The 14,938-nt window shown below is 39.3% G+C and overlaps 1 protein-coding gene across 1 annotated transcript; it reads left to right on the top strand.

Annotated features, from left to right (window-relative positions):
• The first annotated feature begins 334 nt into the window (after positions 1 to 334).
• On the top strand, positions 335 to 13,650 carry BLOC1S5 (biogenesis of lysosomal organelles complex 1 subunit 5). Its single transcript, XM_052697927.1, has 5 exons — positions 335 to 504; positions 1,274 to 1,356; positions 3,729 to 3,858; positions 7,628 to 7,686; positions 11,598 to 13,650. The coding sequence occupies exons 1-5, from the start codon at positions 366 to 368 to the stop codon at positions 11,775 to 11,777; spliced, it is 591 nt and encodes a 196-aa protein (XP_052553887.1). The 5' UTR covers positions 335 to 365; the 3' UTR covers positions 11,778 to 13,650.
• Positions 13,651 to 14,938: the final 1,288 nt, after the last annotated feature.

The raw sequence follows: 14,938 nt of genomic DNA, 5'->3' as shown, positions 1-14,938 counted from the left end.
TCCCCACCTCAGACTATTGCTGCTACCTATAAAAGCTGTGCAGGATCGGATTATATCTGCACTGGGGTAAGTGCTGCAGATAGAAGGGGGTGTGTAAGAAACAAGGATCACGTTATTTTAAAATTCATTGAAATTAGACAGCACACTTGAAGAAAATAATAACAACCATCGTCGTAAAGGAGGGAGGGGAAGCGTACTGGAAATATTCTGCCGGCTTCAATAAACGCCCGTGGATTTCCCCCAAACCCTGAGGGCAGTGCCTGGAGCAGGCCGCACCGCGGTTGCCATAGCAACGGTCGCTGTCTCACAGTGATGGCGTCGCACGGTGATGACGTCACGCGGCGCGTCGGGCCGGGCCGGGCGCCATGAGCGGGGCAAGCCCCGCATCCCCGGGTCGGAGCGGCTCTGCCCTGCAGCTGCCCTTGCCCCTGTCTCTGTCGCTGAGCGGCGACAAGAAGCGGGAGGTGCCGGCGGCGGGCACCTTGCTTCAGCCCATCATCAAGGGTAAGCGAACAGAGGGAGGGGATGTACGGGCGTTAGCAGTAGGGCGGGAGGAGCGGTGTCAGGATGGCGCTCGGAAGCGTTTGTAGTGTTTTTGCTTTATCGTCCGGAATGCCCCCGGCTTCAAATAATCGTTGTTCGGAGGTAGGACTTCTGGAGCAAATGGTGTGGGTGCGGTGGGGTGCGAGTCTTCGTTAAATGGCCTTTGTTGGCCATCTCACTGAAGTGCCTTTCAGTGAAGCGGGCTTTATTTTATTGGCGAACCAAGCCTATTTTCCTTACGCGTATGTGTTGTAAATACGAACTGAGTTTCAAGTTTTCAGCCCTGAAGAAATGAGGAGTAAGAAAATGCAGTTCTGTTTTGCAGCGAGCTTTCCATTTGCCTCTCGCTGCAGGAGACTCCCAGCCTTAAGCTGTGAATCTCTGCTGAACCACGGACATCAGCTTTCCTCTGCATCAAGTGTTTGTGGCTGTTAGCAGCCAGGTATGGAAGCTGTGTGCTGAGGAGGAGGACTCAAACACAGGGGCCAAGAAGCACCTTCACAGCAGGGTGTCTGGCACCTGGAATAGTGAGTGATTTGCTGTGTTTTATTGGAGTCTAAGGTTTGCTGCACATGTACAAAGGCCAAGAAGTATCCTTCTGCTGTTCTTTTGATTTTGCGTGTGTTTGATAAACAGGAGTGCCTCTTGCAGTTAAGTGTGATGTAGTGCCTTGTGTTGCATAGTCAAATTTGGAGTGTGAGATCAAAACTGACTTTCATTAATTTTCCAGATGTTGGGGAAATCTATTCAAGACTCCTGGATCACAGACCTGTAATTCAAGGAGAAATACGTTACTTTGTTAAAGAATTTGAAGTAAGTATTTGTATCATGGTGCCTGCCCTTAAGGAGTCACAGAGTTGTAACATCTTTTTACAAGTTGTCATACATACATAATTCGCTTCAGAAAGATTTAATGTGCATTTATTGCCCAAAATAATTAGTGCTCCTGGAGTATATGTTTGCATCCTCTGTAGACAGGACAGTCATTTGGGTTGCTGCTTAAAAAGTTTTGAAGGAGACTTAATATTATTTCTTCCTAAAGACTAGCAGGTTGCCCAGAGAGGTGGTGGAAGCCCTGTCCCTGGAGATGATCAAGGTCAGGCTGGACAGAGCTCTGAGGAACCTGACATAGCTGTAGATGTTCCTGTTCATCACAGGGGAGTTGGACGAGGTGACCATTAAAGGTCCCTTCCAACTCAAATGATTCTATGAATATATGTGTAGGAGAATGATGTAGTCCTAATACTTTAGAGGAGTCTCTAAAGTTTGAACCTAAAATTCAGTTGTTGCTGGCAGGTATAGGCTTACATCTGATGAAGAAGCAGGTTTTGTGCTTCCAATGGAGTCAGCTAGGTCAGTTGGAAATTAATTTTGTTTTCATTTTTATGCCATGGAATAAAATAGTATTCCTGGAAGAGAAGAGCAACACCTTACAGCAGTTGAGAAGATCATTAAGAAAATGAATGAGTGCTATCTGATTGCCTGCAAATCTGAAATACTGAAGTTCTAAAGGGTGCTTTTATGTTCATCTTTGTTTTGGATGTGTAATACAGCTTCCACAAGGTGGCAGCAAAACCTTAGAAAAGCAGATTCTCGTGTCACAAAAGGATGTTTGTAGGCGTGAATAACTCTTACAAACATTAAGAGTTCTCTTAAAGAATGTGAGATTTGAAATCTTATCAGTAGTCCAGAAAATAGAGCTGTATTTCAGGATTCTTGTCTGCAGGACTGATTTATAAAGAAAAAAAAGACACAAATTTTTGTTTTTTTTTCTTCCTAGATTGTTGCTGGTATTTCAGCCAGATCTTATTTCTATCTGTACTGGTTTAGTAAAATAAGTATGTGAACGAAACTTTCTTCAGATCTTTATTGTGTAGATTTGAAGGTCACAAAATGATTTTTCTTTGACTTTCATAAACAGATCATAGGATGTTGTAAATAGTTTTATGTGGCTTCTCATAGGAAGGAAACTTTTAAACCCAGTTACAGAATTGCAACTAAATTCATTCATTTATCTTACTACACTTATTTCTTACACAAATGTCATATATTCTTCAATCTTTGCTTGACATTTGATTTCTGATGTATACTTTTGGGGCAAAATAGCAAAGCAGAAGATTATCGACATTTTTTCAGCCTAGAATTTCTTCTAAAAATTACCCTTGTTAATAACTATGACAAGTCAGATTTTTTTAATTCTAATTGAACACGTGCTTTTCATTACAATGATTAGCATCCAGTGTGTAAAGAGTGGAGATTTGCATTCAGGAAGCCTGGAGCCAGATTAACTGACCTACTTTGTTTGTATTTCTGTTTCCGAAGTTTTAAAATCAGCACAGTGATCCAGTTCTTCACCTCATGTGCTGCAGTATTTTTTTGGTTGTTAAGAGCCCCGTTATGATCAGCAGCTTAGAGTTCAGGCATGCTTCTGTGCAGCTCACCTAACAGCTCTGAAGAGGGGAAAAGGATGGGTAAGGGCAAGCTCCAGCAGATCCAGAATCTTTTCCTTTGCCTCGTGGAAAGTACTGGTGAAATTCAAAGTGGAAGTTGTGCTCTGGCTTCAATAAATGAGATTTTCAAAGTATAAATGGTAAAGTAAGAGCTTGTTCTTCCAGCTAATCATGAGCTACTGAGTTATGTTATCTTTTAGCCTCCACTGGTTTGTTTCAGTAAAAGCAATTCAACTTGACATTATGGTGACATTATCATGTACTGAATTTAGAACATCAGATATCAAGAAAGCAAAATCACTGCTGTGTTATTTTTCTGTAACAAGCGAGTTACAGATATCCAGTGTTTTCAAGCTCTTATCTGTGTTGGTTTTAATATGCTATAAATTATCAAAGCAAAACAGTGAATTTTTCCATACAGTGCCTTTTATTTGTAAATACCAACTTTTCCCATAAGGACCAGAAGTACCAGTCAGAGGATTCCTGTATTTCATGTAGTGTGAAGAACGGAGTGTGACTTACATACATAAAACTGATTTTATCAGTGGCACCAAACAAGCAGAATAACGCTTTCATATGCAATGGTAGGAGCTTTTGAGATTAAGCTATTAGTTTAAAAATAAATAAATATTTAAAGATATAATTTAAAAATAATAAATAAAGCAGAGAAAGAGTTTTGTTATGGGAAGTGGAATTTCTCGTTTGCCACTCAGTCTCTTTCAATTCTTCTGGCAGGAGAAACGTGGCCTCCGAGAGCTACGAGTACTTGAAAACCTAAAGAAAACCATCTTTGAAACAAATGAAAGCATCCTTCCTAAGTGCGAGCAGTCAATGCATGACAATCTCAATGAAGTATTCCAGAGATGTAAGCAAGTTACTTCTTATTGGCTTTGTTGCATCATTTTGAGGGATGGTATAAATAGTTTGGATTCAAAATATAATTTGGGGGAAAATTGCCACCTTCAGGTAAATCTTCTTACACTTATGTGCTTTGTTCTCATTTTTCTGAAATTTTAAAAGGGCAATGACAGGAAAAAAATGAAACAAAAAAATATATTGGTCCAGCCAACTAAGATTACATTAAAGCTTTTGGCTGACTTGCTAGAAGCTATTTCTGGTCAAATGTAAAAGCAGGGCGGTGTTTGCTCCTGTTGGCTAAATCCATAGACAAAATTCCAGCTTTCTGATTTGTTGCAAGCACACTGTGGTGTGACCTTCAAGTTTCTTAATTTTTCCATGGGAAAACAGAATACTGACCACTCCTCCTACTTAATTTAAAACAAAACTTGCTGATGGGTAGATGTGAAATATGTTGTTGCTCTTATCTTTCGTTTCAAATAGAGTAGTAGTAGTAATTCCTATATGCTAACCCTACTTTCATAGTTATAACCATTTTAATATACCTTGTATTACTTAGATTTTTAAAAGAAAGTTTAAAATTTGTTTTAGTAATTTTTCAGCATCTGTTTTCTAGCTCATTCACCAAGATAGTTTCTCAAAGACATTCTAAGGAAATATGGCTTTGAAGCTTTGAGTGACAAATTCATGCAGCTGAAATTCATGTTATTGTGGCTTTTGCATTTTGTGTGGCATGTTGTGCCTACTCAAGCAGGGTCAGCTACTGTAGGTTGCCCAGGGCTGTGTCCAGTTGAGTTTTGCATATATCTACACTAGGAGACTCCACAGCCTCTCTGGGCAAGCTGTTAAGCTGTTGCAGTGTTTAAACACCCTCTCGGAAAAAATGGGGAATCTCATGTGTTTTTATAGGAAAGAATGTTGCTCCCTCACCCTCATTCCCTTCCATCATATATTTATTCGCATTGCTGAGATCCTCTCTGAGCCTTCTCTTCTTGAGAATGAACAGTCCCAGCTTTCCCAGCCTGTCCTCATGAGGAACTCTCCAGCCCCTTGCTGGGCTTGCTCCAGTAAGTCTGTATCTTTCTTACACTGGGGGGCTCTGAAGTGGAGAATACCACCAGCGTTGTCTCACCAGTGAGAGACAGACATGCCTGGTGTTATTCTATCCCAGATTAAGGATAAAACTTGTCATTTTCACCTTTTTGAACTTTGAGATTCCCCCCAGTCAAATCTTCCATCCCGTCGAGGTCCCTCTGAATGGAAGCACAACCCAATTGGCTGTCAGCTATTCCTCCCAGTTCTGTATCATACACGAACCAGCTGAGTCTGCACTCTGCTCCATCATCTGGCTTGCTGATGGATATTGCTAAGCAGTACTGGCCACATTATTGATCCCAGGGGTATTCCACTAGAGACTTGCCTCCAATCCAATGTTGTGCTGCTGATCACAGCTATAGCCTTGCCCATTCAGCCAGTATTTGAACCACCTCACTGTCTGTTTACCTAATCCATACTTTGTGAACTTGGTGATGAGGATGTTGGAGATACTGTCAAAGGCATTGTTGACGTTGAGATAAACAACAACTCTCTCTCACCCCTCACCTAACAAGCCAGTTGTTGCATTGTAAAAGTTGGTCTGGTTGATTAAGTGTGACTTCTCTTTTGTAAATCCATGCTGACTATTGCCTGTCACCTTTTTGTCCTTTCTATTATTTGGAAATGCTTTCAGGAGGATTTTCTCCATCACCTTCCCTAGGACTGAAGTGAGGCTGCCTGGCCAGTAGTTCTCCACATCTCTCGTCTAGTCCTCAGGAATCTCTCCCAGTTGAAGTGACCTTTCAGAGATAGTGGCCTCACAGTGTCATCAGCCAGCTCTCAGCACTCTTTTACACAACAACCTGCCATGTCCTATTGGACTTAGTTCCAGTTTGTTTAACCTGGTCCTTCTCCAATGAGGATAATTCTTTATTGCTTCAGGCTTTCCCTCTGGTTTTAGGGCACCTGGGATGCTTGAAGGCCTTAGTCTTACCAGTAAAAACTAAGGCAAAGAAAGCATTGAGTACCTTGGCCTTTCACTCATTCAGCAGAGGACTTGCATTTTCCCTGGTCTTCATTTTTCTGTTTTTCCTTTGAGTATGCTTTCTTTTTGCCTTCATATCCCTCAGCAGATTTGACTCCAGGTCAGCCTTGGCTTTCCTAGCCATGTCCCTAGAAGATCAGGCAGCAACCATATACTCTTCTTTGGCCACCTGCCCCTGCTTCCACCTCCTATCACATCCTTTTTATATCTGAATTCAGGTAAGGAGCTCCTTGTTCATCTGTGCAAGTGTCCTGCCACCTTTGCTTGATTTCCTTTTCATTGGATTGGACCTTTCTTGAACCTGAAGTAGACAATCCTTGAAAATGAAGCTCTTGGCTTACTCCTGACCTAATGTGGGGCAGAGTTCCATGTGTACCAGCTGCTCGTTCACTTAATGGGCAGCTTTCCTTCCACTCCTGTTCTTCATCCATTCCTTGTGTGAGTCACATGCCTCTGTGATCCCAGTGAGGTGGTATCTCTGCACATAGACTTCAGACTGCTCCTATTTGTTCCTCACACTACTTGCAGGTGTGCTGGCATTTCAGCTTGTTGATATCCCCTGAAACAGTCTTGAGAGCTTTTCCTTCAAGGTGCTCCCTCTTTAGTAAGCCCACAGGGTCTGTTTTGAATCCCTGTCACCAGAAAGTTTAGGAGAATGCTACCAAAACCCCTGTACCACTGTTTCCAGAGTCCTGTTGTCATGCTTGGTGCTTCTGAAGTCACTTCTGCAGTATCGCTGACATCTACATCATCCTGGCAGAAGATGAACCTTGCTAACCTCTTCACAGCATCCCAGGTGTAAGCCCCCAGCAAGCAGTAAACAGATGTCAGGGCAGGTTAAATGGGCAGCAGGGAGTCTCTCACCACTATCACTTGCTGCTTTATTGCAGTGGGCCTGAGTGTCTCAGTCATTTCCACAAGTGATGCTCCATTCTGTGGCTCTCCAGTTAACGTCAGCTACAAGGGCAGTAAATCTGCTCTGTTACTGCAAATCCTAGGAGAGCAGGAGCCTTCCTCCTAGAGTGAGAAGTCAGCAGCTAATATGTCTTTAAGTTGATGATAAACAAATAACACATTTTTCAATACTAGGCTGTGTTAGTGAGGAAGATGACTGCTTTTGAGGAATTAGTTAATTTAATTTGGCATTAATTATTTTATCATTTTAGTGGGGGAGAAATCTACATAGGAGTACTGTCCTTATTTCCACTGTTTTCCTAGACACAGTCTCAGTAGAAGAGGCTGGGTCCAGCATGAAGATGTTCTCGGTGCAGATTGTTTTTACTAATTCTTACATTTGGTGAGGAAAAAAAGGTGAAGAACTTAAACACAGTGCTTGGTCATCTGTTTCTGTATATTGACTTACAAGCTTTTTCTTGTGACGCGCTGAGTAACAAGCATGAGCTTGTCTGCAATGTTAAGGAATAGGGCACATGAAGACTTGGCTGCCTTTCTAATTTCATCTTCTAGAACACGCAAGGGTTGATATCTGTGATATGCCTACATGCAGTTGGCAGTATAGAACATTTTATGTAGGAATGGATTAAATCAGTTGGGGTTTCTTTGTTTTCTCAGAGGTAAATGACACAGTGGGATACAGTATTTGGCACACAGCGACCTTGTGTCTCTTAAGTCTCTTTTGGGCAAGGTTCTCTGTGATTTAAAACAGCAGACTGATTACTGCAATTTGTTATTTCAGTGCAAGCTGCCAATGATATGATCCACAAACTACAAGAGAAGGAGCACGAACGGAGGAAGGTAAAGAATGGATGGATAGATTTCTGTAATGTGATTTAAGGAAAAGTCTCGCATGCTTCTACAGCAAGTCCACCTGCCTTCACTATAGCAAATCTTAAAAACTATTCTATATCCTGTATACTTACACTAAAAGTTTTGAAGTGCTTTTTGCAATTATAGAATTCATAAAGCAGTGTGTATGTTTTAGGGCTAATCTGAATGGATCACAATCTCCTAATGTGTGGAAACATACTTCTTTTTTCATTTATTTCCTTTGCTTTATTTCCCCTCCTTGCTCAGACTATAATATTTGTCACATAGAGGAAAAGCTTAAATAAGAAAAGTTATTTTCTGTGGAACAAAAAACACCTACTAACCTAGCAGAATGGAAATGTAAATCTTTCCTAGTTAGCTGAGAACATTGAGTATATTATATGTATTGCTTGCTGAAAAGGAAGCGTAGATTTTTTTTTCACTTGTGGATGGGTTGTTTAATGAAGGGCTATATTATAGGAACATGCGAATCATTGGAATCTTTTCAGCTGGCTACACTTTGCTCATTTGAAATACATGTGCTCCGAATCTAAAATTTGGAAAATTATACAAGAAATTAGTTTCATGTTTTCCCATTAGTCCTTCATGATTGTATTTCAATGTTATCTTTTTTCCTGGCGGTTTTATTTATAATCAGGTTGTAGTTTAGGCAAACTGAAGACATTTCTGTGGCCATCACACAAAATAGGCTGTGCATTGATTTATGTAAGCCGATAGCCATGTTTTTCTTTCCTTTTTGTAATCAATGAAGATGGGCAGCCCAGTTGCAGTTGAATACCAGCACTGTGTGAATAGAGCACTGCTCAGCCCTGACAGAGTTTGCTTGTGTCCAGCACTACTGTAGATATTGGTAGAAGGCTGAAGTAGGAAATTCATCTTGTAGTTCTGCTACTGCTTGTTTGAAGTAAACGTTTGCGAAGAAGTTTTATGACTTATAAAATGAACTCATTTAGTGAGAATGGAAACTATTCTTCTTGAGAATATTGGCTCTTTTTCCATTCAAAAAATTTATATGCGCTGGAGCAATGCTAATAGCTATTCAGGATATGTAATATTTCTTTCAGCTTGTATAGTAAGACGTTTTGGCTTTGAGACTTTCCAAATGTGGGTAGTAACAGGTAGGAATCTTTTTGAATTATTGATAAGTTGTCACTGCAATTCAACCATTCAAGGATAAATATTTTCTCCTTACTTTTCTTTCTGAAATAATTTGGTTTGGAAAAGAAAAAAGCAGTTTAGAATGGAATGAATTTGAAGCTTTCCTTTATTTGTTTTCTTTTTTACAACTCCTTTCTGTTAATAGTATCAGTTAAGTGACAGAAGGATGCTGATGATTTTCCCTACTATGTTCTCACTTAAGGTGTTAAATAATCTGTGATTACAGGAGTGTCACTCAGAGAAGCATTCATGGAATCCTCTGTCTTGTTGGGTATTCTTCTGCTCATATCAGTATTGTTTAGTGAGTAGTTCAAGCTGTGTGAGGCTTCAAAGGGAAACCAGAAAAGAATTCAAGAAACATTGTAAACATTTTTTAGGGTACTGTATTCTTTTATATATTTCAGTAATCCTATTTGGAAGGATGCAGGCATTTGCTAGAAGCTGCCCAGAACTTTCATGGAATCATACCATGGAATGATAGAATGGCCTGTGTTGAAAAGGACCTCAAAGACCATCTAGTTTCAACCCCCCTGCTACATTCCAACATTGCCAACCACCAGACCAGGCTGCCCAGAGCCGCATCCAGCCTGGCCTTGAATGCCTCCAGGGATGGGGCACCCACAGCCTCCTTGGGCAACCTGTTCCAGTGCTTCACCACCCTCTGTGTGCAAAACTTCCTCCTAGTTAAGGAAACCACAGAAATTAAAGCTGAAATATTCTGCAGCTCTGTAATACTGAGCCAGTCCTGTGAACTGGGATATGTGAATTAGATTCTGTAAGTAAAATGGTACTGAAAGTAAAATCACACAATTCCAACACCTTGAAACACAGACTACTCTTTGTGTGACTGGCATCTTTACCTCATGTACGCAGATGTGAAAGAATGATAACTCACTGGAATGTATTTATTGTATTAGGAGTGAATTTTTCTTTCCTCTTAAGCCTATGGCAGTAAGGCCAGTAAATGTTGGAGGCTGCTCAGAATTCTATTAAACATTTGCTAAGTGCAGAATTGGTGACAACATGCAGAAGCTGGAGTGTGAATTGTTAGCAATTATTTTAGTCACGATGAAATGTCATTTCTAACTCATGAAAGAATTCTTGGAAATGTATGTGTCAGTATCTCTGAGATGATACAAATCTCCAGCGACCCGCCATTCTTCTTACTGTTGTCATACATTAGCAAAGTGCAGGAGATACTAGGGCCTTAATTTTGTTTTCTTTTTCATTCCCTCTTTAGCAAAAGAATGATACGTATTTCAAGGCTTGTACCCCTTATGTGATGCTCACTGTAATTTTCTTGTTTTTTTCTACTTAGCACGAGTTTAAACGTGCATTGAGTCAATGCATCACATCTGGGGATCCTGCAGCTTACGGAGATAGCATCTATTTATGCTAATATTTAAATTTAGATTATTTCTTCAGTTTTGAGTAATCAGAATTTGAGGTGTGAAAAATGTAATACAAAGACAGAAAACTGCCTAGGTATTGAATTGATGAAAAAGAACCTGAAGTTGTGTGAAGTTAAATGAAGATGGTATTTTCTTCTCCCTTATGAAATCAGCTTAGAAATTCTTTTGCCAGGCACATTATCAAATTCCATCTGTATTGTTTTCTAGAAAACAAGAGTTTTGCCAATCTATCAATATGTAAGCTACAAATTGATTGTGTGACGTACTCAGCAGAGACAGATGAGACATTTGAGAGGAAACTAGTAAATAAAAAAAGAAAAGAGGAGCAGTATGTTGAAGGATTGGCTGACATAATTCATATATGCTTTTATTAACCACCATAAATTTGTTGTGAAACGTAGAATCCTTCTTTTATTGACACTCATTTGACAAAAACTCACATCTCAAACACCGATGCGGATCTGTTAGTCTGTTTTGATGTACATGCACCTAAATAAGGACTGTAGTAACTTTCTGACATTTTATTTTGTTACCACTCGCCAATATGAAACATAGTGGGCCTGATATTTTTATTTTCCTAGAATCAGCTATGTAAAATTTCTAGTGCATTTTTAGTCTATACCATGTGCAGCAGAGACCTCCCTATACTCACCATACTAGATAAGGACTTGTAGTTTGTTAAGGTCACTTAGTAGAAATGAAGTGCAGCTAGTTTTGTATTGCTTCTCTTTTGGTTTCTAAGATAGAAGCACTTTCACAACAGTGAACCTCTGAGTGAACCCAGAAGGCAGCTTCTTGTGGTGTGAATGGGGTGGTGGGGGACTGTTTGTACTGAAGGAGGTAAAAATATGCTTCCAAGATGGGTATTTGTCTTAAAAGAAAGTCTTTGTGAGATAACCTGGTTTGGTATCAGCTGCTTACACTACTTACAATTTTGTCAGTAGTCAGAGGTGTAAATGCAGGAAGTAAAAGGTTGGAGACTGACAGAAATCAGCTAGTGACTTTAAAGTGTCTTTCCACTTAGTTAGTTAGTTTTCACCAGGCTGCAGGAAAGGTATCATTGTTGCTATAATTAAAAGTCTCATAAACACTTTAGCATTCTTTTGCATCGACTGTGCTTTATGATTTTTGTTTCACTTATTTGTATGATTTGTTGGTTTGGTTTTTTGTTTGTTTGTTTTCTAATTCCTCCACTGTGGTGAAAGCCCAGTTCTTCTGATGCTTTAAGATTAGATCTCATGACCTCCTTTAAATCCCATGTATTCATCTAGAAATGGCTGCTAAAACTTCCCATTTTTCTCCTTTCAGATTCAGGCCGACAAGCTCATGGCCGGTGAAGAGAAGCGCGGCGCTCAGCAGGAGACATTCCTAAAAGAACAACAGAACAAGAGAGAAGAGGTGGACGAAGAGCACAGAAAAGCTATGGAACGCCTCAGAGAGCAGTATTCTGAGATGGAGAAGGAACTGACCAAATATGTTTCTTTCTAAGACCTTTCTGTTCTTGTGTTGCTGGTTTTGTGCCAATATTCAATTGCTTCTGAATTAAGTTGAGATTTCTTTCAGACAGCTGAACCAAGTAAGATAAAAGGAGAATCTCCTCCACACGTTTGGTACGGGAAGAAAAGTTTTGCATACTTTCAACTTAAGTGCCTATCTTTGTTAAGGGCAGGTGGAATGCCAGAATTTGGAAGGTGGAACTGGAAATTACATTGTGTGACTACATCAGCTCAGGGAGTTGCAAATTGGAATTCTCCTCAATTTGCATAGTGTATCATATCATTTGGGAAAATAGAGCCTAATGTAATGTTAACTATACTGCTGTGCAGCCACAGCCCTTTCCCAAAAAGTAGGTGTAGTAGGTTCCATCCACTGTTAGCTGAGAATTCACTGGGAAAACAGTAAATTCTTTATAGATTTCAGGAAAATCAACTTGTTTTAAAGTATAAACTTTGAAATTTCAGTGGTGAAAGATCTCAGCACAGTTCTAAATTCAGTTACAGTTCCAACTCATGTTTTCTGTGGTCAGTATTTTGAAGTAGAATTGAGATTTAAATGGTTTTTGCTAATGTAGAAGTGGTAAATGAGCTTGAACAAGAGATCTTCTGTCCCTGTAAATATTTCAGACCTCTTATCAACTCTACTGTTCTAAGCAAAGCCAAAACAAGCTCAGTACTAATCACAAGAAACATATCTTTGTGTTAGCTTTTTAGCTAATACAGTATCTACCTTAAATATTTGACATGCTGTTTGTTTACTTAAGATAAAAATTTGAGAACTTTATAAAGCAATTGAGAAAAGATTTTTGTTTGTTTTTCAGCCTAGCAAACGTGAGCAGGTTAGTGGTAAAATGCTTGTAGTCCTGATCTTTTTCCTTACTAACTTCTACTCATGGGGAGCATGTGAAGCTCCCTCACTGCTTTCCTTTATTTAAAACTTGCATTTAACAGCAGTGTAACTGAAGAAGTTAACATAATCAGCTCATTAACTAAGCAAAATGAGACATAGTACTTTAATGAAATTTGCTGCAAGCTAACCGGTAATACAGGAAATATCTTTCCGTAATTTAACTGGTGTCCAATATAGAATGGAAATAGGTAAAAATAAACAGAATTTACCCTTTACCTGTATTGCAATGGTAATATGCCAACAATGGTTGCTTGTATAATTTTATGGCTCGATGTCAAGGCTCCATTCCTGGCAGCGCGTTGATAGCATGATTAAAGTTAGCAGAGGAGATGGAATAAGTATTTGAGATTTCTTTCAATAACACTGAATTCCTGCCAAGCAGCTCTGCCCACTACTGTAGGCACGACAGATTCATCAATCATCATCGTGCATCTGGACTGAAGAGAGAACTTGTCGACAGTGGGGTGTGCTGGAATGTTAATTCTCTGTTACGGATGGGAAAAACACAGATGTCTCACAGGTATCTCCCACCTGAAAAACAGAGAGGTTTCCTTTTTGTTTGAGCAGAAAGTGATCTCTGTGATATTTCTCAGCTTATGCACCTGCTTATCATTGTCATAATTAAGCTCCTCTATTTAAAAAGCCCCTGCCTGTCTTTAGAATTGGGTGCGGAATTGTTTTTCTTTGTTTTAAGAACAATCTCAAAAAGGCTTCTCTCTTACCAGATTCCTTAACTGTGCTCAAAGTCCAAATATCTTTATAACAAAATGCATTTAACTGTATACTGAATTCATTTTATTTTTGCACTGATCGTTTTTATTACGACTTCAATTCCTAATTAACTGCACTGGAACTGTACCTTTTAGTACTTTGTCAATTTGAGGGCTCTTAAGCAATGGTACAAGTTGCAAGTTGAATGTCCACTGGAAAATAAAGAAGTATTTCCAAAAACTTCTGGGATTTGTGCTACAGATTCTTTGTAAAAGCTTCTAAATGTTAATGTTGGAAACAGAACATATCTGAACATTTTCTAGCAGAGTGAGAGTGGACACAATTGTGCAATACAGTGGGACTTGGTAAAATTCAAATACTTATTCAGTAGTCTCTACCACTTGGAAGAAATAGAAACAGAGAAAGGAATGGTTTGAAAGTTGTTTTGTGTCACTGGTGCACGACAAAGGTGTTTTCACTTAAACTTGCAATATTTACATGATTAAATTGAAGAACAGGTTTAAAAGTGTTGAGGATGGCTTTTCAAACTTGTTACAAATTTGCACAGGATTCCAGGAGCTGGAATGGATCCTCAGTGTTTAAATAAATCTGAAGATGGTTCTCCTTGGAATGTTTTATATTCAAAGCCTCTCACATATTTTAAGGGAGGGAGAGAGCTGACTTACCTGCTCTGATTCAGCTTCTTTCTATGCTAATCAAAGGTAAGAAATACTTCTTGAGGATAAATTCCATCATGACAGTTGGCACATCTTGTGATATTTTAATTTATGGCTTTCTACGTTTTTTCTTGAAAACCATGGCTCTTCTCAGTAGTCAAATTAAATTGTAAATAAGCCAAATAATGAACCGATGTTCCCTCCTGAGCTGAAAAGCTTCCCGTGTCTGAGGGCTTTGGATTTTGATTTACAAATATTCTCCAGCAGGTGTCAGGGCAAGCCTGACAAGGAAGGTTTGAAGCCTGTCAATGCATGAAGTGGAGTGTGTAAATACTCTTGTTCCATTGCAGTTCACTATATTGTGTAAGTATGAGATATTCAGTGAATGAAACCACATGCTTTTAAATTAAAAAAAAAAGGGGAGAAAGAAAGAAATAAACAGAGAAAGAAAGGAAGGAAGGAGGAAAGAAGGAAAGAAAAAAAGACTATCAGGAGCATTTTGCTCCATTACTCTTCAAAAATCTCATATCACTCTTAAAGTGATTTATGTAAGACATGCTTGTTTGAACAGTGTTGATCATGGTAGCTGTGTGTTCTAGCTAAAATATATTAGAAATTAAATTAGGCTGTCAGAGATGCAAATCTGCAAAAGTTACATTCTTAACCCTGCTGCCTGGCGTAGTGGCTCTGATTTTCTGAATTGGTTTGGAAAATAACTTTATTGATAGAGATTGTGCCATCATTTTTTTTATTATTTTTATTTTTCTTTTATACTTTTGAAAAGGGGACTGCTGTGGAATTGTTGTGAACAGGATTATTGTACCGTGTACTTGTAAATGTGCCACTTGCTTGACT

The sequence above is a fragment of the Tympanuchus pallidicinctus genome, unplaced genomic scaffold, assembly GCF_026119805.1.
Source record: "Tympanuchus pallidicinctus isolate F22 unplaced genomic scaffold, pur_lepc_1.0 scaffold31, whole genome shotgun sequence".
NCBI classification, from domain to species: Eukaryota; Metazoa; Chordata; class Aves; order Galliformes; family Phasianidae; genus Tympanuchus; species Tympanuchus pallidicinctus.
Note: the sequence above shows the minus strand (reverse complement) of the source record. Positions and strands in the feature narration are given on the sequence as shown.

What these genes read in the sequence shown, in the direction of transcription:
- BLOC1S5 (XM_052697927.1), top strand. Translation starts at nt 366, where the DNA reads ATGAGCGGGGCAAGCCCCGCATCCCCGGGTCGGAGCGGCTCTGCCCTG. An exon ending in GCTTCAGCCCATCATCAAGG is followed by an intron (nt 505 to 1,273) that starts GTAAGCGAACAG and finishes TTAATTTTCCAG; the next exon opens with ATGTTGGGGAAATCTATTCA. An exon ending in AGGAGCACGAACGGAGGAAG is followed by an intron (nt 7,687 to 11,597) that starts GTAAAGAATGGA and finishes TTCTCCTTTCAG; the next exon opens with ATTCAGGCCGACAAGCTCAT.